The 27,937-nt window shown below is 45.5% G+C and overlaps 1 protein-coding gene across 2 annotated transcripts in view; it reads right to left on the reverse strand.

Annotated features, from left to right (window-relative positions):
* The window catches only part of RPTOR (regulatory associated protein of MTOR complex 1), a 412,277-nt gene that overhangs the window by 41,570 nt on the left and 342,770 nt on the right, over positions 1-27,937 (reverse strand). For both annotated transcript variants that reach the window (XM_066587408.1, XM_066587407.1), the window contains exons 9-19: positions 27,611-27,755; positions 17,336-17,411; positions 17,123-17,224; positions 14,451-14,534; positions 12,527-12,637; positions 12,215-12,289; positions 8,935-9,000; positions 6,582-6,773; positions 6,364-6,504; positions 5,747-5,864; positions 2,499-2,639 (exon numbers count right to left, since the gene is read on the reverse strand). In XM_066587408.1, coding sequence (XP_066443505.1) covers positions 2,499-2,639; positions 5,747-5,864; positions 6,364-6,504; positions 6,582-6,773; positions 8,935-9,000; positions 12,215-12,289; positions 12,527-12,637; positions 14,451-14,534; positions 17,123-17,224; positions 17,336-17,411; positions 27,611-27,755 — 1,251 coding nt within the window. The remainder of the gene's footprint in view (positions 1-2,498; positions 2,640-5,746; positions 5,865-6,363; positions 6,505-6,581; positions 6,774-8,934; positions 9,001-12,214; positions 12,290-12,526; positions 12,638-14,450; positions 14,535-17,122; positions 17,225-17,335; positions 17,412-27,610; positions 27,756-27,937) is intronic.

Genomic DNA, 27,937 nt, shown 5'->3' on the forward strand with positions numbered 1-27,937 from the left:
ACGCCGCCCCTTCGAGGATTCCTTCCCGTAACCGCTTTGCCCAGTCAGTAACAGCCTTACTGACCCAGGACGAGGCAAACACAGGCCTAAGAGCTGACCCTGCTGACTCAAAAACGGTCTTTGCTAAGGCCTCGACTCCTCGATCCTTGGGATCCCTGAGGGAGGAGGACTCTGTCGTGGGTAGCACCGTGTGCTTAGCCAGGCGCGAAATGGGCGGATCTAGCAGCGGTGGAACTGACCACTTCTCCACTAAGTCCTGCGGGAAGAGGTATTTCCCGTCCAAGTAACCTATCTTGGAAAAACACTTATTCGGTGCCTTCCACTGCTTAGATAGGACCTTGTCAAAGTCCTCATGAGGAGGAAAGGTTTTTGGAGAGCGTCTAGGCTGCCTGAAAGAAAACGATATCCCAGATACCTGTGGTTCCTGTTCAGTGAGCTGAAAAGTGTCACGCACCGCAACCACTAAGCTCTCCACCACTGCCGAAAATTTTGGGACCTGACCTCCTCCACAACAGAGTCTGAGGAAGATTCAGACCATTCCTCGTTCGGAACATCCTCTTCTGCCGACGAGCACCGTGACCTAGTACCAGAAGAGTGCAAAAGCGAGGAGGAGGATGGTGACCGGGAGGGCCGCCGTGAGTCCGAAGGCCTGACCCGTTTTCGTCTACGGCCACGCTCCTCACGTGAACTGGTGGCGTCCTGCGCTAATTTTTCCAAAATTGCGCCAGATGCCCGAGTGAGGTCAGACACCGCCATTGACAAGGAGCGGGCCCACTCCGGCTCGGCCATAGCTGGGGGCTGAACGGGGGCAGGGTGGTGCCCTGCACAGCCGCCTGTTTCGCAGGGGAACAATCTCTACAAAAGGGCTCAGTCTGTCCGCATGCGAACTTTAGGTTACAGCGTGAGCAAGCAAAGTGTGTTACTCTTGCTGTCCCTGGTCCAGCCTCCAGGGCTCTGGGGTCGGACATGGTGCTGGGATTTCCCTGGGCAAAGAAAACTGCGAGCTATCCTCTGCTATGCCAACCGCCGGCAGGAGGGATACGCAGCGAAAGAGGGGAGCTAGCCACCAGGCAGAGCTTACCCAGGTCCTTGCCAAGGTACGGGGAGCCGCTGGGTCGGGAGACTGCAGGTGCTGAAGGGCTTTCTTTCCTGGAGCTTGAGCTGTACAGCGTATGAGCTGAGCAGAAAAAAGCAGCAAGGAGTGGAGCAGCAGGGCGGTTTTTAAGTCCTGGCGCGCTGTTCCCAATAGGCTGCTTCTCTGACCTCATCCCCCTTCACTTGTAGTGAGGGAGGAAGGAGAAGGGGCAGAGCGGCGTGCATTGCCGATGAGGCCACGCCCCTTGATGGAGTCAACGGGGCGTGGCCACCAGGTGAGGCCACGCCCCCACACTGAGTCATCACCGCAAAGCCACGCCCCGTGCTGCATGTGGGCGTGGCCACACGCAAAGACCACGCCCCTCAGCTCCCAGCATTGCTGCAGCCCCTCCGTTGAGCCCCCACATCGCAGGAACTCCTGCCGGGAGCCGGAAGACCAGGGCATACTGGTAGTTGTTGCTGCCGCCGTCTGAGGTGCCATGCCCGCGAGGCCACACACCCCCCCCTGCCGGCTTGTGCCTGGAACGAGCGCCCTGAATATCCGGAATAATGCCCTCCGCTGCCGCAGCCACACATAGCAGATACTACCCCCGCGAAAAGGAGCCTGTCAGCCTGCGCCTATCCCTGCGCCTCGCTGCAGCCCACAAGGTACACGTGCAAAAGCGACATACTGGGAGAGCCGGGGGAGGTCGCCAGCGCATACTTACCTCCTGTGTCCTTGCTGGAAGAAAAAGCGGCTCTCCAGTTCCAGCAGCATACCCCTATAACATCACCTGCCCATGGGAAGGGGATGCGGACCTCTGCACTAAACATGGGGCCTCTCGCTGGCAGGCCACATGCGGATATATATGACCCGGATGTGCCACCTTTTCGTCTGAGGCGGGCCAGGCAAGAAGCAACCTGGACAAGCCCGAGGTTGTTCGCCCTCCTCTCTGTTCGGATTTAATGGGGAGCGTCCTGCCTCCCCGTCTAACCCTGGCCCTTAAAGCAGCCCTAACGGGCACGACCGTCCTCCTACGAGACACTAAGGTAAAAACTAATTAGCCTGGTGTCGGCAGGAGGGATATAACCAGAGGGTGGAGCTAACTTTTTGTGCTTAGTGTCGCCTCCTAGTGGCAGAAGCTATATCCCACGGTCTTTGCTGTGTACCCCAATGACACAAGCGAGAAAATTTATCATCGGCTCGTTGGCTTCTTGTTGCGTTTAAACACTCATTGTTGTGTGTCACATAGAAATGTGAAACATCTAAAAACGGGAAGGATCATCCCAAGGATGATTTGCCTGTCTAAACAGGCTGCATGAGTGCAAATGAGCTAGTGATGATGTCAGCAGCTCATTCACTCAGGCAAATGAGAATCATGAAGTTCATGTTTGGTGTAAAAGAGCCATTACAGAAATCTTACCTTCTTCAGTCAAACTGAGGTTTTGTAGAGACTTGTTTAAGCTTCGAGGGGTCGTCACTGCTCGGATGTTCCCATAGGAACTAACAGATCTCAACCGAGGGGTACTGGGAGCTTCTCGCACAGGAGTCAGGTTACCCGCCTCTGGAAAAATCATGTTCAGATTAGTAGTATTTCATTATATAATATGCACACCTTTCAAGATCTTGATATGCCAGAAGTTATAATTGTGACTTTGCGAACCAAGGATGCATAGGATCACTAGTACTAAGGGTTGGCGGTGTTCTAGCAACCGCCTGCTCCTTTTGGCTTTGGCAGCTTCACTCTGCACCAAGCTGATTGAACTTCAATTGAAATAAACAGGACTGTAATTGCCCTGTGGCACACAACTGTGTAATACGGTCCCTAAGACGCTCTCTCCTACTAATCACCTAAACATGTATCAGAAAATCTATTAAGATATGATGATCACAAGGTTTCTCTCTCCATGGCCCCTTCAGCAGATCATCTTTAACAAGAGTTCAATTTTATTGCAGCTCTACCACAGGTTAACCCCATTGCCTTTTTACATCCTAGCTAAGTGGGCTTTAATCCTCAGGGATGTAGATACATGCATCCTCTGAGTATTAAAGCCCTGTGAGCTGTGGACATGACAGCTCCATGCTGTCAGCTCCCGGAGGTAGCAGTCAAGGGGGCCGCGGGAAGACCTCCCGGTCATGCGATCAGCGCTATCAAATGGATAGCACCGATCACATTAAAGTAAATAAAAAGAGGAAAACAAAAAAAGAGTTACAGCTCCTCTCACGGATCGCATTCATGAGGGGCGCTGAAACTACTCACCCCCACGACGATCTAATCCGAAAAGGACCATCTGCTGTCTTCTGCGCATGCGCGCCAAAGGAAGAATGGCAATGCAGCGCAGAAGACCTGATCGTTGCGGGACATTTGAAATCTCCTGCTTCAGTAGCCAGGAAGCAGGAGATGTCCCTGGGCCCGTGATTGCTGCTATCCAAATGGATAACGGCGATCACGGAAAACTTCAAAAAAGTAAAATAAAGTTTGGATCCATGATGGGAGGTGAATACACTCACCCCGATCCTCCGCGATGTCCTGTTGCGATATGGTCCTTCCAGAACCTCATGTCTCCTTCTGCGGATGTCCGATAGGGCCTTCTGTGCATGCGCCCGTGTACCTAAGGCCCCCGAATTTGTCCGGGGACCTTATCCCGGCTTCTGCGCACGCCGCCAAAATGGTGGACGCATGCGCAAAAGCCGCAAAATTGCCAATTTTCAATGGATAACGGCAATCACATAAAAGTTAAAAGAAAAGTTAAAATTTCACCTCCCGTCACGGATCCGATCCATGAAGGGAGCTGAAATTACTTACTTAAGACCTCCGGCGATGTCCCCCATGGGATCTTTATCCGTGGACCTTTCCCCAACTTCTGCGCATGCGCCTGTTGGCAAAATGGTGGATGCAAGCGCAGAAGCTGGGGAGGGCCTGGGAAATTTAAAAGCTACTAAAGGTTGCTGAGAGCCTGGACCAGTGACTGAAGGCCACGGTGACTGATCTCTGGTCACGTGATCGCCATTATCCAACGGATAATGGCGATCAACTAAAAGTTAAAAACAGTTGAACTTCAATGCTCCTTTCGGTTGGGGCCTTTTTGTGCAGCCAGACATAATAATAAGGCCACAATGGGTATATTTCTTAACGTGGGATAAACAGGGGTTTCCATTTTGGGGTGAAAGTCTTCATTCATGTGTGTGCTGTGCAAACAAAGTTTTTTTAAATGACATAATTGCCAAAAAAAAATGAAAATCGTAATTTTTTCCTTCTGCTTTGCTAGATTCATTCGAAAACTGTGGGGTTAAAATACACAGCACAGCCCTAGATGAATTCATTAGGGGTTTAGTTTTTAAAATGGGGTTATTTGTGGGGGTTCTCTGTCGTTTTCACTGCTCAAGGGCTATACAAGTGGGCAATGCGGCCTTAAAGGCCTTCAAGCAAAATGTCTGTTCAGAAAAGTACCTGTTGCTCCTTTCGGTTTGGGCCCCGTTGTGCATATGGACATAAGATTAGGGCCATAATGGGTATATCTCTGAACACAGGACAAACAGGGTATCCATATTTTGGGTGTAATTCCTCCTTTTATGTGCACTATAGAAAAAAATACGTCTTTAAAATGACACATTTGCAAAAATATGACATTTTAAAGACGTATTTCTCCTCTAAATTACATTAATTTCTGAAAAAAATTATGTGGGGTCAAAATACTCATGACACCCCTTAGTGAATACATTAAGGGTGTAGTTTTTAAAATGGGGTCATTTGTGGGGGTATCTATCATTCTGACCCCTATGAGCCTTTGCAATCTTGGTTCGGTGCAGGAAAACAAAGTGTTCCTCAAAATGTTGATAAGTAATGTTAAATTTGTCCGTCTCCTAAATGATTAAAAAACACCCAAAGTTTTTCAAATGTGCTTCCAGAATAAAGTAAACAGATGGAAATATATATCTTAGCAAAAATTTGTACAGTCTGCATATATTTGAGATATTACATGAAGTTTTTCCCAAAATGTTCCCAATTTTGGCACTTTTAATAAATATACCCAAATTCTATTGGTCTATTTTTACCACCTAAATGAAGTACAATGTGTGGCGAAAAAACAATGTCAGAATCACTTGCATATGTAAAACCTTTATGGAGTTATTGTATGTTAAAGTGACACGTCAGACTTCCAAAATTTGGCTCCGTCACTAAGGCGCAAACAGGCTTCGTCAGTAAGGGGTTAAATAAAGTATTACAGATTTTCCACTGGAGTCCATGCATAACTTGAAGCTTCTGGGTCTCTATGCAAAACCTGTAACAAGGCCCCCAACTATAATGCTTTATTTATAGTACTAGGCTCCCTATATGGAGAAGAGAGGCCTTATGGGCCCCCCTAAGGCTCCTAGGTCTGGATGCAACCAGTGCTGCAGCCCATTTAATACATGGACATATCAGATCGTTTAGAATGAGATACTCTTTATAGTCGATCTCCTCTCTAACAGAGAAGAGTCTAGAATGGGGGATCCATCTTAATTTAGTATTTGTAAACCAAGGATATTCAGATCTAGCAAAAGTTAACGTGACATTTAATGTGATAAGACAACTTAAATATGATGCACTACAATGCTGTAAAACGGAGTTATCACAATGTGCCAGTCATGATAATTACAACATCTGTAGGTCTGGTGGCTGACACTCACCCGTGGAAGCTGGGGAAAGCAAATGGTAGTTCTTCTCCTCGTCTATGAACTGGAGAGCGACTGTGCAGAAATTACTTTCATACTGTACAACTAAGTGACTGAGAGCAACAACCAGTTCCTGCGAGAGAGGAAAACCGGGAACATGAATCGCTGACAACAATTGTATCCTCACAGTTCTAACAATATTAGGGAGAACTAGATAATAAGTATCGGAAAGAAAAGAAAAAAATCAGATATCAATTGACAATATGATTTTATTGGGTGGGTGCTAACTAGCATAATGAATCCTTAAAAAACAAGTCCATCGCCACAAATTATAAGGTCTACCAATTCAGTAGGACTAATGACATAGATGAGATCTGACACGTGACGCATCTACAAACATAGCGTGACACAGAACATACATCTGTATCGCCCTACACCCTGACTGTGGTACATTATGACCCAAGAGCAGAGCTGCTAGCAATACTGCAGCAGTCCTAACATCTGACTGCACAAACAGACCAGTATCTACAATTGTCCTAGTTTGCAGACACCATTTTTGATACAAGTTATCCTCACGGACAACCCTTTTAATTTCAATGCACATTTTTCCAGTAATGTAACACCAGCCTTACCTTGCGAACCATTGCACTGCCATCATTGATGAGCTGTGCCAACATCATGGCCACATTGTGATCAATTGTTGTGGAGTGATCTGTCCTCTCCGCAGAGTTTCCCACAAAGGTCCCAAGAGCGAAAACCGCAGCACAGCGGACCTGAGTATTACACAGAATGTAAGTGACCCTCAGGTGGGTCTAATTTACTCATCATGGAGACTTTTTTTCTCCCTTACCTCAGGTATGGAGTCAGACAAAAGACTGTAAAGTTTTTCATGTGCGCTGTCTCTAACACCACACCATCGTGCAGAATCAAAGTTCTGCCAGATCCGGCCTAGGCAGATAGCCACCCATTGACGGAGCAGAGGGTGTGGGTCATTAAGTTGCTCCAGGCAGATTGCAATCAAGTTTCCTTGCAGACAGGCTTCCTGTAACATGGGAAACATAAAGCAACATTAAAAACAGCGGCACATCAGCTTTATGGGACATGCATGAAGAGTTTAAGATGACATGAATAGTGTTTCTATCATTAACCAATGACCGTGCCACCAGTTCAATTACCCAGGTAGACGTTCCTTAGTAGTTGCTTTTAATGTGCAATCCTAAAATGACTGTTCCCTATTCCAAGGTACCGTAATCATGTTCTTAAAGGGGTTGTCTCGCGAAAGCAAGTGGGGTTAAGCACTTCTGTATGGCCATATTAATGCACTTTGTAATATACATCGTGCATTAAATATGAGCCATACAGAAGTTATTCACTTACCTTCCCTGCACTGGCGTCCCCGTCTCCATGGCTCCGTCTAAATTCAGTGTCTAATCGCCCGATTAGACGCGCTTGCGCAGAAGGGTCTTCTGCCTTCGGGTCTGTCCGGCAGCAGCGGCGTTCTGGCTCCGCCCCCTTCTACACGTCATCGTGTAGCTCCGCCCCGTCACGTGTGCCGATTCCAGCCTCCTGATTGGCTGGAATCGGCACACGTGACGGGGCGGAGCTACGCGATGACGCGTAGAAGGGGGCGGAGCCAGAACGCAGCTCGTGCCAGACCGAGCCGAAGGCAGAAGACCCTTCTGCGCAAGCGCGTCTAGTCGGGCGATTAGACGCTGAAGTTAGACGGAGCCATGGAGACAGGGACGCCAGTGCAGGGAAGGTAAGTGAATAACTTCTGTATGGCTCATATTTAATGCACGATGTATGTTACAAAGTGCATTAATATGGCCATACAGAAGTGCTTAACCCCACTTGCTTTCGCGAGACAACCCCTTTAAGACTTATTACACTTCAATTACAGAGAGAGCAATAGCAGAGTTTTACTCATTTGAAATGGCCGTCTGCTTTAAAAGCAGATTACGGGGTGTCATGAGAACCCCAACAATTATCTGCAGGGCAACTCAGTAAAATTGGCCAGTTCACCGCTCCTCGGCGTCACCACAGAGACAATAAAGTAGATTCTCCAGAGCGACTGACAATGAGCCATCAAATACAGCAGAATCCACAGAAAATCTATTAGAGCGTCTAAATAAAGTGGCAAACTACAACATGAGGAAAGCAGCGGAATTCTTATTGGATTCATCTTTATTAGCTGCTTTAAAAGGTCTTGTGTGTTTGCACGGTCACAGCATATAGAGAAATCTGGAGGCGCATACTGTGTAATACCTATAACAAAGATAAGTGCACATACCAGGTTAAGTAAATAAAACATCAGATATATGTGTGCACACTACAGATATGAGAGCTCTGTGAATGCAGGGAAGCTAAGCCTGTGAAGATGGCTATAGGGGAAGGGCTAAGAAGACATCCAACACTTCTAGTTGCTAGAGAAGCTAAATGCCTTACAACAGGCAGTGGATTGCAGGGGAAGGCTGCACTCCAAACTTGATTTATAGTGGTAAAACAAAGATTGTATGAAACTATATTACAAAATTGATGACACACATGCTAATACATGAGCATAAATTGTCAGAAAAGTCAGTGTTCTTTTAAATAAGGTGGTAAACCTTTATTTTTAGTATTTAAACAAGTTCGATTCACCACTATTCTAGCATGGTCCTTCCCAACAGGCTTTATTTATAGAACTACAGCTGTTACGTGTCCATATACCCATGTGACCACTGCAGCCAATCACAGGCCCTAAGGGGTCTCATGCTGTATACCACTGAGACTAGTGATTGGCTGCAGTGGTCAGGTGGGTATAGGGCATACCACAGCTGCAGTCATGTTACATATGACTGTTCCTAGACTTACCCCCTGTTTTAAACAACTAAACCATCCTCTAAGGATTCTATAAAGATGTGGTCTCTTCCACGGAACTGATGCCTATAATGTGGTGCTTGTATTTATAAAGGGTCAAAAAGTGAACCTAGAAACTACAGGCCGCTACTGTGGGTAGAATCTTTTAAGGAATTTATAAGAGATGCTAACCTGGCTTATCTCAATGAAAATAGCGAAAGAACGCCTCATTAGCATGGGTTCATGAGGGACGGTCCTGTGAAGCCAATATGATCAGCTGCTATGGGGAGGTAAGTCATTGGACTTGCTCATACAACTCTAGGTATATCATCTGCCTAATGTAGAATCCCAGTGCAAGTAATTACCTGTCCAGTGTTGTAGTTGTTCACTATCACAGCCAGAATGAAAGCAGTCATTGTGCGATGCTCAGCCTGGCAGAGAAAATAAAACCGTATGTGTTAAGATTCTGGAAGTACATTGCTTATCTTGTACTGATCCTAGAAGACAAGACTGTATTATAATCCAGAGCGGAACTTACTATTTTCCTGGTGGAGTCACTATGTACATACATTACATATCTTGTACTGTTCCTGAGTAACAGCCCGTCTTATGCTCCAGAGCTGTACTCACTATTCTGTAGCCTTCAGAGATAAACATCTCACAACATTCCCCGCTTGTTTAGTTTCTGCACAAAGCTTGGGAAATGCATTTGCCTCTCAGCCAAACTTTTAGGGGTATGTTTGATGAAAAGTTTACCGAATATCTACAGTGACAACCCAAATATTGGACAACATTACACGCTGTAACTCCGGAGTCGCACAAGACCTCTCTTTCTGATTAAATTGTATGCACTACCATTAAAAATACATCTATACTAGACATAATTTACAAATCCAAAAATCTACAGTAGAATTTGCAGAAAAAAGTCCATGGCAGATTCTCTATAAAATCCGCAATCATTACATGTCGACATTTTGGTGGTTCCTAAATTTCACTTGATACATCAAACGCAGTCAAATCCGCAGTGAATATCTGCAGCATAAATTGATAGACACATTCCTCAAATGGCGCACTATAACCTAAACGGTGTGCAGGTTTAATGTGTACAGAGAACAATCATCCCTTAACGCCTAATGTTGTCTTCTTTACTTAAAGGGGTTGTCCCGCGGCAGCAAGTGGGTCTATACACTTCTGTATGGCCATATTAATGCACTTTGTAATGTACATCGTGCATTAAATATGAGCCATACAGAAGTTATAAGAAGTTTTTCACTTACCTGCTCCGTTGCTGGCGTCCTCGTCTCCATGGTGCTGTCTAATTTTCGCCGTCTAATGGCCAAATTAGATGCGCTTGCGCAGTCCGGGTCTTCTCCTCTTCTCAATGGGGCTCCGTGTAGCTCCGCCCCGTCACGTGCCGATTCCAGCCAATCAGGAGGCTCGAATCGGCAATGGACCGCACAGAAGCCCTGCGGTCCACCGAGGGAGAAGATGCCGGCGGCCATCTTCAGCAGGTAAGTAAGAAGTCACCGGAGCGCGGGGATTCAGGTAAGCGCTGTCCGGTGTTCTTTTTTAACCCCTGCATCGGGGTTGTCTCGCGCCGAACGGGGGAAGGGGGGGGGGGGGGGTTTGAAAAAAAAACAAAAAACGTTTCGGCGCAGGACAACCCCTTTAAGTGCTACAGATTCTGAGATAATTGGCTAACAATTAACACGGCTGACATTTTAGCCACCACAGGGTTTGTCACCCAGATTTCCTTGATTTCTAAATTGCAAGTCCGCCTAGTTATGAAGACACAGATAATCCACTGACATTGCAGATTTGATGTTCTTGCACCCAGGAAAACTGAATGACATTGGAGCCATAATGATCGTTCTATAGATTGGTAACAAGTTTTCCTAAACTCTTGAATGTCAATATGAACTAGTGAGATCAAGCAATAACGGATCAACGAGGCAGATTTATGTAGAAAAACTGGGTAATAAAATGGTAATCATATACAGAATACTTCGTCTTTCCCAAAACCTGATAGGCAGAACTAAATTTTATAATCTAAACTAGCTTACCCGTCGCGCGTTGCTGCGAAGACAGACAGACATACATTCATTCGTTTTTATATATCTAGATAACAACCAATCACAGCGCAGCTTTCATGTTACCTCAGCGGTATAATATATAACAACCAATCACAGCGCAGCTTTCATGTTACCTTAGCAGTATAAAATATAACAACCAATCACAGCGCAGCTTTCATGTTACCTCAGCAGTAAGAGAAATAACAACCAATCACAGCGCAACTTTTATTCTGCCTCAGCAATATAAAAAATAGCAACCAATCACAGTGCAGCATTCATTTTACCTCAGCGGTACTATATATAGCAACCAATCACAGCGCAGCTTTCATGTTACCTCAGTGGTATAATATATAACAACGAATCGCAGCACAGCTTTCATGCAACCTCAGTAGTATAAGTAGCCACCAATCACAGCACAGCTTTCATGTTACCTCAACAGTATAATAAATAGCAACCAATCACAGCACAGCTTTCATGTTACCTCAACAGTATAATAAATAGCAACCAATCACAGCACAGCTTTCATTTTACCTCAGCATTCTCAATATCCAGCAATTGTCTTGCGAAACGTTCGGCGGATGCATCATTTTCTGGTTGAACACTCATCCCGTTGCTCGTAATGCCTTTTGCTTTCGTGCTTAAGATAGAAATCAAACGATCTTTGTCTGGGGGGCATAACTGTCGACGATGCTCGCACGCGCGCCACCTATTGTAGGATAGTTGTACTATGCCAGTAATCTTCCCAGGAGTGTACTCAACAACTTCCCAAAGTTTTATGGCGATTGGATGAATGGTGTAGTAATGCAGACAGACAGACATACATTCCTTTATATATATCAGGAAGTGAGAGAATTAGATTCCGTACGTAAAATGTGGACGCTAATTGTTTTGCGCTTAGAATTGAATAATCGGGTTGGGACCCATTAACTTTTCCTATTTATGACAATCAATGCTCGTGCCAAATTTCAAGTTTCTATGTGAGAAAATGACATTCCGTACGTAAAATTTGGACGCTAATTCATTGGCGCATAGAATTGAATAATTGAGTTGGGACCCAATAGCTTTTCCTATTTATGACAAAATCAATGCTCGTGCCAAATTTCAAGTTGCTATGACATTGGGAAGTGAGAGAATTAGATTCCGTACGTAAAATTTGGACACTAATTCTTTGGCGCTTAGAATTGAATAATCCAGTTGGGACCCATTAGCTTTTCCTATTTATGACAAAATCAATGCTCCTGCCAAATTTCCTGTTTCTGCGACATTGGGAAGTGAGAGAATTAGTGGCAACGATGGAAATCGAACGATCTACGTGGGGGGGTCGTAACTGTCGACGACACTCCCATTTATCGTAGGATAGTTGTGCTATGCCTATAATCTTCCCAGGAGTGTACTCAACAACTTCCCAAAGTTTCATGGCGATCGGATGAATGGTGTAGTAATGCATAAAGGACAAACACACACACAGACAGACAGACACACACACAGACACACAGACACGCATACATTCAATTTTATATATATAGATTAAAACTTGACATAGATGGCCAAATGCATTTAATAGTGGTCTTACCGGCATGTAAGGGTCAGCCAAAACAGAGAGGAAATATTTGTGCCCGTTATCTTTCACCAAGTCGGCCTGACAAGACTAGGGTTTAACAGTCGAAAAAAGAGAGGCATTAGAGACGTGTTCACTTACCTATAAAATCTATTGATCCGCTATACATAACTCCCATCACCCTCCCCTTCAGTTTTCTTAGACTTACCTGCTGTTTGGATCATCTCTATTTCAACTACAAACAAGACAGCTCTGAAAATCAAGGCCGTCTGCAGTAGAGTCCTAAGGACACATTTGTGGACTTGTTACCAGGAAACCACTACTTACACTGTCCACCGCCAGGATTTTGGCCCAGATGAAGACGAGCAGGGGCCGCAGCTCACGTGCTGAGCTCTGCAGAAGTTTCAGCACATAGGGGAAGATGCCAACAGATAAGGCCTGAAAGACAAGAATCAGCCTTAGTGTACCCCAATATTACAATGATATAGGGTGAAATAGCATCCACTAAAGAGACCCAACTTCCAATTGTGCTCCGACAGTAAATCCCTCATGAACTCACTGTTACAGGAAGACAGTCAGCAGATCAATCAGGTGATCTCTCTTGACAAATCAATGAGAGAGTGGCCTATTTTACATATAGGACTCAGCCCTTGATGGTTGAGAGGGTCTTATCCCCCCCCCCCCCACTAGCATAGTGTGTTCTTTACTGTAAGAGCAGTTAGACTGTGGAACTCTCTGCCTGAGGACGTGGTGATGGCAAAATCCGCAGAGGAGTTTAAAAGGGGACTTGATGTCTTTCTGGAGCCGAAGGATATTACAGGATATGAATCTTAGGTTAACTGTTCATCTGGGTATACAGCAGGTAGGAAATATTAGGGGTTGGTCCAGGGATTAGTCTGATTGCCATTAGGGAGCCGGGAAGGGATTTTTCCCCCAAAAGGGCTAATTGGCTTCTGCTCTTGGGGTTTTTTGCCTTCCTCTGGATCAACACCACAGTAGGATAGACAGGCTGGACTAGATGGACATTGTCTTCATTCGGCCTTAAAAACTATGTTACTATGTTAGGGCATCTTATAAATGACCTAAGGGTGTGTTTACACTGGGCAGAAATGTGAAATGTCTGCAGTGGAAATTCCGTAGCAAATTCCACATCCAAAGCAAAGTCATAATCTGCACCATTGGTGTGGCTTCTTACTGGAAATTAGCTGTGTACCTGCATCTGATTCAGAAGATACAGTGCTCCCATCTGGAGTCTTCAGCTGTCTCGGCTTCTTTCTGCTAGTAAGCGCAGCAACACTGGTCAGGTGGTGTGGAAGTGCCATCACCTGACCAGGGACGCTGCACTCAGTACAGGCTGCCAGGATGCACTGACAGCCGAAGGCTTTGGGGGTGAGCACTGCATGCAGAAATCCTGCCGAATTGGCTGTGACATTTTTCGCTGTGGACATTCCGCAGCATTTCCGTCCCGTGTGAACAACAGCCTTACAGTTTGTCTGGTGATGTAGGGAATTCACAGGGAACTTGAGATAGCTCACAATCTTGCAAGCAGTTATTAAACTGCCTCACTGTATTAGGGGTATTGCGGTCTAAGTGATGGACGTCCTTATGTATTCTGAGCGATCCCTACAAAGGCGGACGTGGAACACCATCTTCTGCACATAACCAGCGCTTTAGCTCTCGTTTCTGAGACCCTATAGGAACATTCACATATCCTTTAATGCAGCACAGAGGGATGGTTATTTGCAGATCCCAGGAGTTTAACTAAAAATACTAGTTTCATTTCTCACATAATCCAAACAACTGTCACCTGGACTCCCCATTATTGCAGAAGGATGTGTCATCCACAATCCAGTAGGAGGCAGAATCACTGAGACAACGGTGTGTCATACATCACTGAAGTGACAGGCTGCACAGTATGTGAAGGTTCATCCCTCGTCAGCCACCATTATATATTATAGGGCCGTCTCAGTCAAATCGATAATATAGGGTAGCGTTTTTTTGCCGTCAGCAGAATCCATTGACCATGCAGATAGGAAATGTGAATCCCTGCATCTGCGGTCCTCTATTAGCCAAATGTGTGTAACAGATCTATATTACTTATAACAACTATTTCCAATTAAAAAGGTGAAATGTTTCACATCTTCTCACTGTCTTACTCTTTCTACCATCACACATCATATACTGCTGAGGTCCTAACCTCACAGCCTCTATACCATCTCCGGACTAATAGTCCTAAATGCCAAACACTCACCAGGCTCACTGCCCATGGCCCCAGGTCTAAGAATCTTCCCAAGAGGTCTAGAGCTCTGAGACGATGAACTTGGCTTAGTAATACCTAGAAGACAAAGTACAATCATCATGCATAACTGGTACAAGCAATTCCAAAATATACCATCCATAGGGAACAATATGATAGCAGCTGTATTGCTGTCCACAGGAGGCAGTATTACAGACTTTCATAGCCACATTATGTTCCCCTCATTCCTAACAAGTGTTCTACACAGAAGAAAAGCCACCAGCGCTACCTGCAAATATAGCCATCATTACAGCTCCAACAGAGTTCGTCACCTATCAAGACTCAGGAATCCGGTAATAAATAAAAATTACATGAAAGCGCTGCAGAATAAATTGGTGTTATACAAATAAGAGTTATTTATTTTATTTACAGATAAACCAAAAAGCACAGGATAAGCGACACAGTCGGTTCATTCAAGATAAGGAAATGGCAAATTATGGAAGCAATCTCAAATTGCAAAAAGATGAGCATTAATAATGGTGGAATTCCAATGCCCACATCTCTACAGACTCTGATAGGCAACTAAACCTGTTCTTTTTATACAACTATACCCCTACAAATCTACCATCCCTCTTACCTCCCTATCTGTGCAAGTATCGAAGCAGTTCCCACATTATATTCCTGAGGCAGGAGGCGCTGGATGAACAAAAGTCTAGATCCCACTCACAAGGTGGATTGTAGCAGCAAATGGAAATGCGAAATGCTAGAGAACAATCTAAATGGAAAGATAAATGGACGCTCTGCAAAGTCGCTGTGGAAGGTAATGTGGCTGCTCCTGGATTTCACATCCTGCAAGGCACCTACAAATAATGATATACCTAGAAAGGAATATTTATACTCAAAAGATTTACAGAGGGCCCCAAGTTCTGCAGTATAGACTCTCATCTTCTAAGAAAGGACATGACCAGAAGACGCAGCACATTCTCATGAGACACTGGAATTGCAAATCAGTCCAAGTACAAGAAAGCAAGAGCGTCTTCATTCCAGAGACATACAGCAATACCTTCAACTCCTCAAGACAGTGGGATGATAATTTATTAGCCTGCAGCAGCCGGCTGTGGAAGAAGTACATTGTGTAAGGAGAGAGAAAGGTGCTCTCTGTGCCAGAAGACAAGAGAGTGGCATCATTTATAGCACCCGCCAGGTTTGCAGACCCTTGATAGGGGCAGAAGGGGACATGGTTTATGGAAAAAAAGGTCTGGAATAATATGAAAGGGATAGCTGTGCAGTTGCATTCCATTAACATGGTGTTAACCCTTTCCAATCCACTGTCTGATGTCTAAAGACATTCTGATTGAAGGCTTTACAGCTCCAACGTCAGAAGACGTCCGGCAGGGTATTCTTACTGTATATTACTGGCTGCTCTGTTGTCGGGGGCCTCTCCAGCATGTCCCATACCGCAGTTCTGGCTCCAGCCAGCAGGTGGCACCATTGTAAAATAGCAGAAAGAGAAAGCCCCCTAGGAAACCCTGAATCCAAAATTGGATTGCAAAGGGTTAATGCAGCCTGACAAGTTCTGGATTATTAAACATTCCAGATTAACAGAAAGAGAAAAACATCGACTATCTGCTCTGCAAAAATGAAAAAGTTAGTAGTGGCAGCAACGTTCCCCCTCCCCAGGACTGATAGGGTATGTGACCGGTATCAGAGCTTCATACATTTGCCACACAGCAGCCCTGCTCCAGTTAGAAGTAACATTTTTAAAATAAAACTTAAAAGTTTTTTTAATAAATAAAATGCCGTCACTGTAAAAAAAAAAAATCATGAAAAAAACCCAAAGATTCTTGTCGCCCTCACAGAAGTGTAGTGTTTGGTGCAGTGTATCGTAATACACTCTTGCAACAAACTCTGCATCTGTGTGTGTGACATTACCAGGACAGATCACTATTACACAAGCACCGCTAAGGGTCCTAACAGGACAACTGTCGGGTGCAGAAGACGACGAAAGCCGTCCCAGCCATAATCACTCATATGCTTTTATTCAGGAGCAATGATTGCTCAGTGAACAGAGGCGGACCGGGTGGCAGTCCCCAATCACAGGAACAGCTAGACGTTCATAGATGAACGACTGTTCACATAGGCCAATCATTGTTTGATTGGAATGCCTGCACGATCCGATCAATGAATGAAATATCATTTGCTGTTCAGCTTGTGCAAGCGTTTACACGGAACGATTATCAGTCAGACTTCCGCGATCCAGCGAGAACATGAACAATAATCAGTCAGTGTAAATGGGCCCTAAAACGTGTGATTTAGCTCTAATTGCGGAGCTGCATTTGGACTTGCAAAGTTAGCCCAATAATTATTGGGAAATAGCGAGCACTAGCAGCAGTCGTGTAATAGCGCAATTATGATTAATGATTTTATGATGGATAATAGATCATTGGTACTTGTATCCAAAACCCCACAATGTCTGATAATCGAGCCATGGTCCTATCTAGGGCAGAACTGCAGTATAACACAGATTCAGGAGAAAATAGAGAAATGAGGAAGATCTTTCTTCATACACTTTTCTTTCACCGCTGGACAATCTGAAATATCTCATCAGCCAGCACCTAGTAAGTCCTATTGATTTCAAACTAAAGGAATTACTAAAAGTTGGGTACGCTAACACAGAGGTTCCTCACCTGAAGTACAATGGGCAGCTGCTCCGGAGGATTCCGGTTCTCCACCCCCATAGTTAACCAGACCTGAAACGCTGTCAGCTGCTCAGCAAAGAAAGGGCTGTGCTTTAAGGGAAGAACAGACAATGACAGGAGTGTCACTGAAAGGTACTCAAAGGGCATACGCATGGCAGGTGCTTACTGCCATTTTACTCTATCTGAGCAGAATTCACTTACGCGGAATGCAGTTCCTTCCTCAATGATGGTGGGTAACTGGGAAAGACAAATGTCAACAGCGAGATCCCATGCCTGCCTGCAGGAAAGAAAGAATAAGGAAGAATTAAGACAATGCAACTTCCCAAATGCCAGTGCCAAATCTGTATCAGTCCCTGTGTAGATAATATAACTATAGAAATAGTAACATAGTAAGGTCGAAAAAAAGACATATGTCCATCCAGTTCAGCCTACTCCTCCCCAATGTTAATCTGGAGGAAGGCGAAAAAAAAAAACAATAAAAAAGGTAGAAGCCAATTTTACCCATTTAAAGGGAAAAAAAAATCCTTCCTGACTCCAATCTGGAAATCGGTATAATCCCCAGATCACCGACACTTCTGAAGTTCATAGCTATTTAGCCCCTTATCCCCTAGGTTGCCAGTTCAGAGGTGAAACATGTCGGGGAGCTTGGTAGCCAACTTTAATATTTAAGGCTATGCAGTTCTGTCTATACAAGGAAGAATTCTATGAACTGCAGCCACAGTAATTTACTCCCACCAGTGAGTGGAAACCAGCATATGGTCACTACACGGTTTCCCTTGCATATTTATTAGTCCTTTTGATTTAAAGAGGCTCTGTCACCATACTTTTGCACCCCTCTCTGAGGGCAGTCACACTGATTGCAGTGATAGGTCTGTTGTGTGGATCTGTGCAGTAGTTTGGGAGAAATTTGCTTTTCATTAGTAGCAGCAAATGCATAGAGGACTATTTAAAGTAGTCCTGGATATTCATGAGCTGCAGGCCACTCCACCCACCCTGCCCTCCAGCCATTGATTGTCAACTCTCTCCCTATGCACAGTAATATGGAGAGAAGTGTCAATCATTGGCTGGCGGGTTGGGTGGGCGTGGCTAGCCTGTAGTTCATTAATATGCAGGACTAGTTCTGTGCCTGGCTGCTATTAATAAATTACAAGATTCTCCAAAACTACTGCACAGATCTACACAGCAGACATATCACTGTAATTAGTGTTACAGGCACTACCTAATACTGCTCTCAATGAGGGCTGAAAAAAACATGCTGACAGATTCCCTTTAAGTATTCATGTAATACCCTCAATTAAAGTTGTGTTTTAATCAAGTGGATGTAGCACCACTGGGTCTATTTGCCAATGGCAATCTGTTAATAGGATGTGAATTAACTGCCCAGGACATCTATCAGGGTTGTCTGTCCCTATACATACCGGTAGCTATAATACTGCATCTGGGGTGTTGCAAACGTACAGTAGCTTTCCTGCATTGTGCAGCATCATGTCATATATATATATATATATATATATATACAGTGGATTCCAGTGTAATGTTAAGGGCAGCACAGTGGCCTAATAGTTAGCACTGTTGCCTTGCTGTAGTCCAAGATTCCAATCCAACATCATCTGCATGAAGGTAACATCTGCAAGGAGATCGCAAAGTCGCCACATTTTTGCATGGGCATAGTCTTGGATTTCTAGTTTCCTCCCACCACCAAAAACATACCAATTGGCAAACACTAACCAACCTCATCCTGACATCTCCATCTCAGTGTGTGGTGCCACCATAACTCCTAGACAACACGCCCGCTGCCTTGGGGTCATATTCGACTCTGATCTATCATTTACCCCCTACATCCAATCTGTGGCCCGAACATGTCAGCTGCACCTCAAGAACATCGCAAGAATCCGCTCTTTTCTCACTGTGGACACGCTAAAAACGCTTACTGTTGCCCTCATCCACTCTCTGCTCGATTATTGCAACTCGTTGCTGATCGGCCTCCCCTGCACCAGACTCTACCCTCTCCAATCCGTCCGGTATGCGGAAGCCAGGCTTATCTTCCTGTCCAGCCGCTACTTGGACGCCTCTGCCCTGTGCCCTGTGAGCTCCTCGTGGGGACAGTGCTCAATATAAGTGATGACAATCTATATAGCGTGGTGGACCATGTATGTCACTGTACATTCAGAATGTATACGTCTGAGACACCCCGCCTGCTATTGGACGGACAAGCACTAGTGATGTCAAGACTCAATTCATCTCCTATCTTCTCTTGCAAGTACATTGTCCCAAAACCAGGGGCACCAGGTATTTTAAAGGGGTTGTCCAAGTGTGGAAACATTTGTTTTGAAAATGAGTTAACACACCAAATATAGTGCTTCTCACCTGGTCTTTCCCCAGTGATCCGGTGCTGAAGCTCTCGCAGTCTTCCTGGTCTTTGTTCACAAATGATTTTCACCTAACCACTACAGCAGGCACATGGTTAACTCCTGTAGTCACGGCTGAGATGTTGGGTGCCATGATGCCAGAAGGGGGGCACATGACCGCTGCAGCAGTCAGGGGATAGCTTTTCGTAAGCAAATACCAGGAGGACCACAGAAGCTGCAGTGCTGAACTGCCGGGGGAACAAACAGGTGTGTAGAGCTCTTTTATTGCTTTAATGCACATACAGCCTTATATACAACATTTTTCACACTTTGATAACCTCTTTAACTAAACATTTTGCATGTATAGTGAAATTTTGCTGTAAACTGGAGGGTCCCTTTCAGTATTAGCCATTACTAATTAAAGGTGTTTTTTGGGACTCAAACATTGACAACCTGTTCTTAGGGTCAGATCAGTGGAAATTTGCCACTCCGGGATCCCAAGCATATAACTTCAATGGGGCTAAGGTGCTCTCAGTCTACATGGCAGAGCATGGAGAAGAGACTGCAGCACTCACCTGAGCAGCGCAGTCTTTTCAAAGAAGTGATTGGCAGGAATCCGGAGTGGTGGACCTTCACCGATGAAATATTGATGACCTATCCTAAGAATAGGTAATCAATACTGGTGTCCAGGAAAACCCCTTTGAGTAACTGCTCAAGTACAGTGTGTGCCAAAGTAATTTACAATTAGGTTATGGCTGTTGCCCGTCAATAAGCAAAGTAGTCAGTGGGTGACTATTGGGAATCTCCATGTTTCTACAGTTATTCACTATTCTTTAGGAGCACTTGTCCAACCCAAGGATTTCATTTGGGCCCACTAATCAAGAGCTTGAAATAAACCCAACTCTCAGTCAGAGCTTCTTTTTAAGCAATTGGCTTATTCAACTCAACCAGTAGCTTCAAACCAGATGAGAACAGACCTATAAGTTGCATCGCCCCCATGCCCTACACTATCAGTCTTGTTTTGAGTGTTCCTTTAAAAAAAGGAAGGCTGGATTTAAGATCCTGGAGACACCAGTTCTTGAATACAAGGCGTTAATAACACCCCCCCCCCCGAAATGTTCATTATTTAATAACCACAAAGATTACAGATCAATGAACAGACGGCCTAGCATTATCTTTTTATAGGCTGGGAATCATCATTTGATGTTTGATTTACTTCCCAGTGTTCCTCGTGCTTAGAACGAATTCCCAGTCATTGTTACAAGGCTTGTATAAAGAGTTTAACATTGACTTGCAGGAATGCTGCCTTCCAATAGGTGGTGCTGCAGAAGTATTGTTCCATCGCCCTTATTTGCATATTACCCAGAGGAGCATGAATGGCCTTATAAGTCTCCTCACTCACGTTCTAGGTGTTCTTGCTAAGGAGAAAAGATAGCGTTCCTGACCCATATCACAGGCAGACTCTCACTAGCCAAGCCAGAAACCTACTGCACACTGATGAAGGGTAAACACCCTGAAACAGCTGTCTGTGTATGGATTTTGACTTGGGTTTCAATTCCCGGTCATTGTAACAAAGTTGGTATAAAAAGTCTAATATTGACTTGCAGGAATGCTGCTTTCCAATTGGTGGCGCTGCAGATGTATTGTTCCATCACCCTTAGTTGGAGAACAAATTTAAAAAAAAAACATCCGATTCCTCTGGTAGAAAGAGGAACAACAGTAAAGTGGCATAGTGAGGTTGGCAAGTGCCAGGCTCCTCTAATATGGCTGTCATGCCCGTCCAAACCTATGACCAAGTTTTTTGGTCTTCACCTTCTTACAAAAGCGCTACTCACCTATCTCAATGCCATATATGCTTCTGGGAAAGAAACCATTGTGGCAGTCATTCAAACCTGCACAGGGGTTGTCACTAGTGATGAGCGAGCATACTCACTAAGGGCAATTGCTCGATTGAGCATTGCCCTTAGCGAGTACCTGCCCGCTCGGGAGCAAAGATTCGGCTGCCGGCGGCGGGCAGGGAGCTGCGGCGGAGGAACAGAGGGGAGATCTCTCTCTCCCTCTCTCCCCCCCGCTGACTGCCGCAAGTCACGTGTCACCTGCGCCAGCAGCCAAACCTTTTCTCCCGAGCGGGGAGATACTCGTTAAGGACAATGCTCGATCGAGCAATTGTCCTTAGCGAGTATGCTCGCTCATCTCTAGTTGTCACTAATTAAGAGTTAGGGTTCATGGTTGAAACATACTAAAATGCTCAACTATCCAAAGATGAAAAAGACGAACTAACCAGGAATTCACAGGAGTCTGGGTAGTTTTACATGAATAGATAATCTGCCCACAGTAGCAAGTGCTGATCAATAACGAGAAGGGTTGGTCAGTGCTCATGAATAATGATTACATGGGCAGATCATCGCTAGCATGAGGAAGAACGATCTTTTGTATAATCATTCACTCCCATACAGAATGCATTTATCAACAGCACACCACAAGTGGAGGTACGCTGCCGACCAGTGAGCATTTCTATGCCTGCAAAAGACATGATCAGCAAATAAAAAGAGTTTGCTCATTTGCCGACTGATCGTGCCCAACCATCGGCCTGTGTAAAAGGGCTTTAAGCAGAGGTTCGACACCATTGTCGATAAGATAAATCCTATAGTCGCAGCATAAAGGGTGCTTCATGTTCCAGGACTTACCGTCTTGTTTCACCTATTTAGCGGCTTGAAAAAGACCACAAAAGGTCGAAATGTTGCCTTGTTTGTTAGAAAAGATGAAACAATAAAAGTCCTGTTTATGATATTTTGAAGCACCCTTTATGCTGCGACCTCTTCTTTATGTATTGGATTGATCTCAAGTGGTTGATGATCCACAACCCCTTGGTTGCTTGGCATAGTTTGCGTTTGCTAGACGCATTTTTGCTCCCTCTCCAGCCTGGCTAGTCCAACTGGGGTGTTTTGAGTGCTGCTGACTGACTTATCGACATTGATAAGATAAAGGTGGCCATAACACATTGGATAATTGTGGGCCAAACCCACAGATAGGAGCAGGACCCATCGACCATGTACATGGTGGTGTCCTGACTCTCCCACAATAGCAGATGTCAAGGGAAACAAAGTTTAGGAATGCTGAATTTCAACATCCTTTTGTTCTCAGGGGAGATAAGCTGTCGCCAGAGGTCTCTGGCAGCTGATTACTCTCCTCTTACAATGAGAGACAATGCACACTCCGATGAACTGTAGCTATTTCAGCTGACAGCTATCTAAAGTGTATGTTAAGCCTAATTCTTCAAGGATGCAAAACAGCCTGGGTAATCAAGCGTAGACTATTTTGGGAATTTCTTCACTGGCTGTGATGCAGAGGAAAACCTAAAAGATCTCTTAGGTATTTAAGGGTGGGATAGGCAATAGAGTACGTTCATCTGAACATACTGTACATTTTGAGGTCATATGCTACTTTTTTGGAATTACTTTTTGTTAGTGTGCACATAATAGCTTCCTCAGAATAACGGACTACTGATTCTGCTTATTTCATGCACGTCGCACACGCAGCACTGCTACATGCACGTCATGCACCCGGCACTGCTACATGCATTGTTCCTCCCATACAACAGGGATCAGAAGCAGCACAGCACTGGAGATGAAGGACCTTTGATGACGTCACCATCATGCTCCGCCCCTGATCACATGACGGTGAAGCTTATCCGGAGTGAATGACTTATATGCTCCGTCTCTGATCACATAACGATGACTTAAAAGGTCCTGCAAGAGGGGTGCAGATTACAGGCGGACTACACACACACTGTGGCCTCAGTTGCTATGGAACACTAACGAACATCTAGCTGGACAACAGTCGTTTGCGTACAGGACCTGTGATGTTGTCACTATCATGTGATCAGGGTCAGAGCATGTAAGTCACTCACAAATCCACTCACGTACGGATGGACAGGTCGTCGTTAGTAGCTTGATGGTCACTGAAGCGCATGGTCTACGTACAGCTTTATTTTGCACAATTTAAACTGGTTATGCCAAGAGCCTATGTTTTTTTTTTTAGGTCCTAGATTCAGGGCACTGTCACTACACACTAAAGGCTCATTTACATGCAACGATTGTTGCTCAAAATTCATTCAAACAAACGAATTTGCACAATAACTGTTACGTGTAAATGCAAAGCCATCGGGCACTATTCGTTCATTTATTGTTTATCGCTGAGTTTCAGCCTGTATAAAAAGATACGGATTACTTACCGGTAGTCCCTTTTCCAGGAGTCATCAAGACGGCCCCATTACAATGGAGGTTGCCCTCTGACCTCCGTAGGGACAGGAAGAGTCCTTAAAAGCAGTCCTTAAAGAGTCCTCACTTTCCACCACGCTTCAGTGACTTTCAAATTATTACGGTGGACAATGTTTACTGAACCAAAATTTACCTTTATTCGGTCATATTTACATTGAGAAGAACATAATTATTCTAGAAGGGAGGGAACTATGGGCCGTCGTGATGACTCCCAAAAAAAGGACTACCGGTAAGTAATCCGTATCTTTCCAGGTCGTCATCCCGACGGCCCCATTACAATGGAGTAATAACAAATTATAGGCGACTAGGGTGGGACTACTGCCTGGAGGACTTTCCGTCCGTATCCAAGGTCTTTGTCCGACTGGACGTTAACCCTATAGTGCTTGATAAAGGTGTGTATGCTAGACCAGGTGGCTGCTTTGCAAATTTGCTCGGCAGACGCCTGGCCTTTCTCTGCCCATGAGGAGGAGGAGAGAGCGTGTGGAGTGGGCTCTAATTTTTCCCAGGGGATCGAGGCCCCTGGCTTTGTACGCCTCCTGGATGGCAGTCTTGATCCACCTCGCAATAGTGCCCTTAGATGCTGTCTTTCCTTTGCCCGGCCCCTGAAACTGGACAAAGAGGTTGTTATTCTTTCGGAAAGAGTGGGTAGCCTCTAAATACGTTGGAACGGCCCTTTTGACATCTAGGCTGTGAAATGCTCGTTCTCTATCATTACGGGGGTTTTGGCAAAAAGAGGGCAGAGTAATTGTCTGCTCCCTATGAAATTTTGACACCACCTTCAGTAGAAAGGCTGGGTCTAATTTAAATGTAATTCTGTCGTCCTGTACTAGCATATGTGGTTCGATACAGCATAAGGCTTGTAGTTCTCCTACTCTCCGGGCCAAAGTTATGGCAACTAAAAGAGCAACTTTTAGCGTGAGTAGTCTTAGGGGGGAGTTGGGAGAGGGGTTCAAAGGGGGGTTGGCAAAAGCGATTTAGGACTAGGTTTAGGTCCCAAGTAGGGAAAGTTTCCCTAATAAAAGTTTCTGAGGGTGTGCGGGATCAGTGGGAAAGCGTAGGCTAAGTCCATGTCCCAGCTTTGAGACAGGGCATCTACTCCGCATGGGTTGTCTCTTGGGTTGAACGAATAAAAGTCCCGGCATTTGGTATTTCCCCTCGTGGTGAACAGATCTATCTACGGTTCTCCCCACTGGCAGGTTAATTGGTGGAAGACTTGCTGGTTCAGACCCCATTCTCCTGGAAGGACGCTCTGTCTGCTTAGGAAGTCGGCAACGACGTTTGTGGACCCTTTTAGATGAATCGCTGAAAGGGATAACATGGTAGATTCCGCCCAGCGAAGTATCTTTGCCGTCAGTTGTTGGAGGTGTGGGTGTCGCTTTCCCCCCTGGTGACGAACAGACGGCAGGGCTGTCATGTTATCGGTCAAGATTTTAATATGCCTTCCTCTTAAATGGGGTTCTGCCGAACGGAGGGTCTCCCAGATTGCTCTTAATTCTCTATAATTAGATAAGTGTGTTGCTACTGGGGAGTCCCAGGTTCCCTGTAGGGTTAGGTCGGCTACTTGCGCTCCCCATCCTGTTTTGCTGGCATCTGTTGTGACAGATATGGCGGGTTCCCGTGACCAGGAGGTACCCTTACTCAGGTTCCTCTGCGAGGTCCACCAGTGTAAGGATTCTTTAACTTGGACGGTCAGGCTCACCGTCTTGTCTAGGGAGGTCTGCCGTTTGTCCCCCCTGGCAAGGATGAACCCTTGTAGTTGTCGGGTATGGGCTTGCGCCCACGGAATTATTTGTATGCAGGCTGTCAGGATACCAAGCACTTTCATTGCTTCTCTGATGGATACTCACGGTTTGTAGGGTCTCTGTTTCTCCCTCTCGTTCTGAGCTGTCGCGAGTAGACATGCTTTTGGCACTTCTGGCAATCAGCAGGATAACTTCTGTGGAGTAGAGCCTGCTTTTATGGAGAGATTTTCGAATTTGGCTCCATTTCCGGGTTTCTGCCGGTAGCCACGCACCCTACATCGAGCGCGTGACGTCACCACGCCGGATGAAGTCACTGTATGCGCGCCGAGGAACCCAGAAGCACAGGGAGGCCGCCGCTGCCGTTCCCCTGCCAGGAGGAACTATCCCATCACGGCAGCGGCGGCCTGAAGATGCAGACCCGCGCAAGAAGACCAGCGCTGCTGCGGCGACTGACGGCTTCCCGCCGGCGCAGGTCGGGGGATGCAGGGACTACGGCGGTATGTGGCCCCGACCTCTACCCTCCAGGGGAGCGCACAGCATGCGGTAAGTACTTGCTGTCCTGGAGTTCTTGCTTCATCTGGCCACCGTAGGGACAGGAAGACACTGAAGCGTGGTGGAAAGGGAGGTGCTTTGAAGGACTCTTCCTGTCCCTACTGAGGTCAGAGGGCAACCTCCATTGTAATGGGGCCGTCGGGATGACGACCTGGAAATAGTAATTAATTTGCTTTTCGCTTCATTTACATGGCATTCCGAAGTCTTTGAAAGGCTGAACAACGTGGGGGGAGGGGTGATTATTTGCCTTTCCAAAACACAATGACTACTTGTTTACTTATGCCCGCAGAAGACAATGGCTTTTCTTTACACTAAGTAAAACCCTGTGGGCCAGAGATTCCTCGCATAAACACATGCCAACCTGAGCAAACAACATATACAGGGTTTACTTTAGCTAATGAGTAAAATAGAAAGGATTTCACAGGATTATCTGTACATTTAAATGCTCAGCATTTCTCATTCAGTCGTTCATTGAAACGATAATTGTGTGTAAATCGTGCTTAAGACTAGGTGCACATTACCATAATTGGGACTTTCTGTTGTCTGTGTTAATTGACAGTACAGAGGAAATAGGACTTGCCAATGCATGTCAATGTGCTGCGCCTGTATAAATCAGACTGCACACGCACTGGTGTCCATATGCTGTCTGATTCAAGTTGCCCCCAAACCACTTGGATGCAACCTCTACTACTGGCTAGTATGCCACTGGCCTCCTGTCCTGCCACCCCAGTCCACATCTCTAGTCACACTTGCTGATGAAGAGGTCGGAATGGGCAGTCCTGTAGGTCAGTAAATGTGACGCACACCTCAGTACTGTTATTTCACCATTGGTGCCTCTGACTGGTAACTGCTGCAAAATCTTAATTCTTTATCTTCCTGCTTTACTGCACGCGGTCCTCTGAAATCATCTGCACTGCTGTGAGCCTCCACAGATCCAATTGCATGCTATGTAACCAGTTGTCCCAGCTCTGCTACATCCATAAACACAAACCAATGCCTTGGTCACTAAAATGCACACAGAAATAAGAGAGCTTATCCTAATCTAGTAAGGAAAGGAAGCTGTTAAAAAGAAATGCAGTCAGCTTCAGTATTGCGGTGAGCACTCTGACAAAACGAGCGTCTCTGTGGCGCTTATTCCAGAACAAGCCCGGGAGTGACCAGATACACGAGGGGACGGGGAGCGATGTCCTCCCCTATGATCGGCTCAGCTATTTAGGTCACTGTATGCCGTCCAGCAAGTCAAGGTCACAGCGTTGAGCTCCGGAAGGTAGTGACTGACAGCGGATTGAGTTTCTCTTGCCAAGATTAAAGGTAAATCTCCTTTTAAGACTTCTAAGAAAAAATGATGAAAAATCAATGAAGCTCCGTCCAACTGATTGTAATCTCAAGCCGGCGGAAGAAGATATTCTCCATTAAAATGTCCCCAAAAATCATTATTAGGCTTTGACAGTCTAGAAAATCTAATATTAATATCCTCATTATGATGAAAATAAACAGCAGCAGTTGAAAATAGCATTCACAGCTGTGATAAGCAGAATGGGTACCAGGACTTACCACATGGCGTGCATATATGTAGGGGGCAACCTAGGGCTGCTCACTGGTGTGCAGTTATACGACCTCATTATCCTCTCTGCCAACAGAAAGTTGCGGAACAGGCTGGCCACCAGAAGGTCTTGGCGGAATAACTTCTGGAACAAATCTGGGGGAGCAAATAAAGGATTTTTCATGTAACTGTACCCTACTGTATTTGAGTTGGGGGTCTTGATCACCCTTAGGGGCAGCTGTACCTAGACATAAGCTAATTTCGGCCTCCAAATGGGCGTTTAGTTACTCCTATCCCCTCTGCCTGTTTAGTGTCTACACAAAACTTCTTCTAGCAAG

The sequence above is a fragment of the Eleutherodactylus coqui genome, chromosome 13, assembly GCF_035609145.1.
Source record: "Eleutherodactylus coqui strain aEleCoq1 chromosome 13, aEleCoq1.hap1, whole genome shotgun sequence".
Taxonomy (NCBI): domain Eukaryota; kingdom Metazoa; phylum Chordata; class Amphibia; order Anura; family Eleutherodactylidae; genus Eleutherodactylus; species Eleutherodactylus coqui.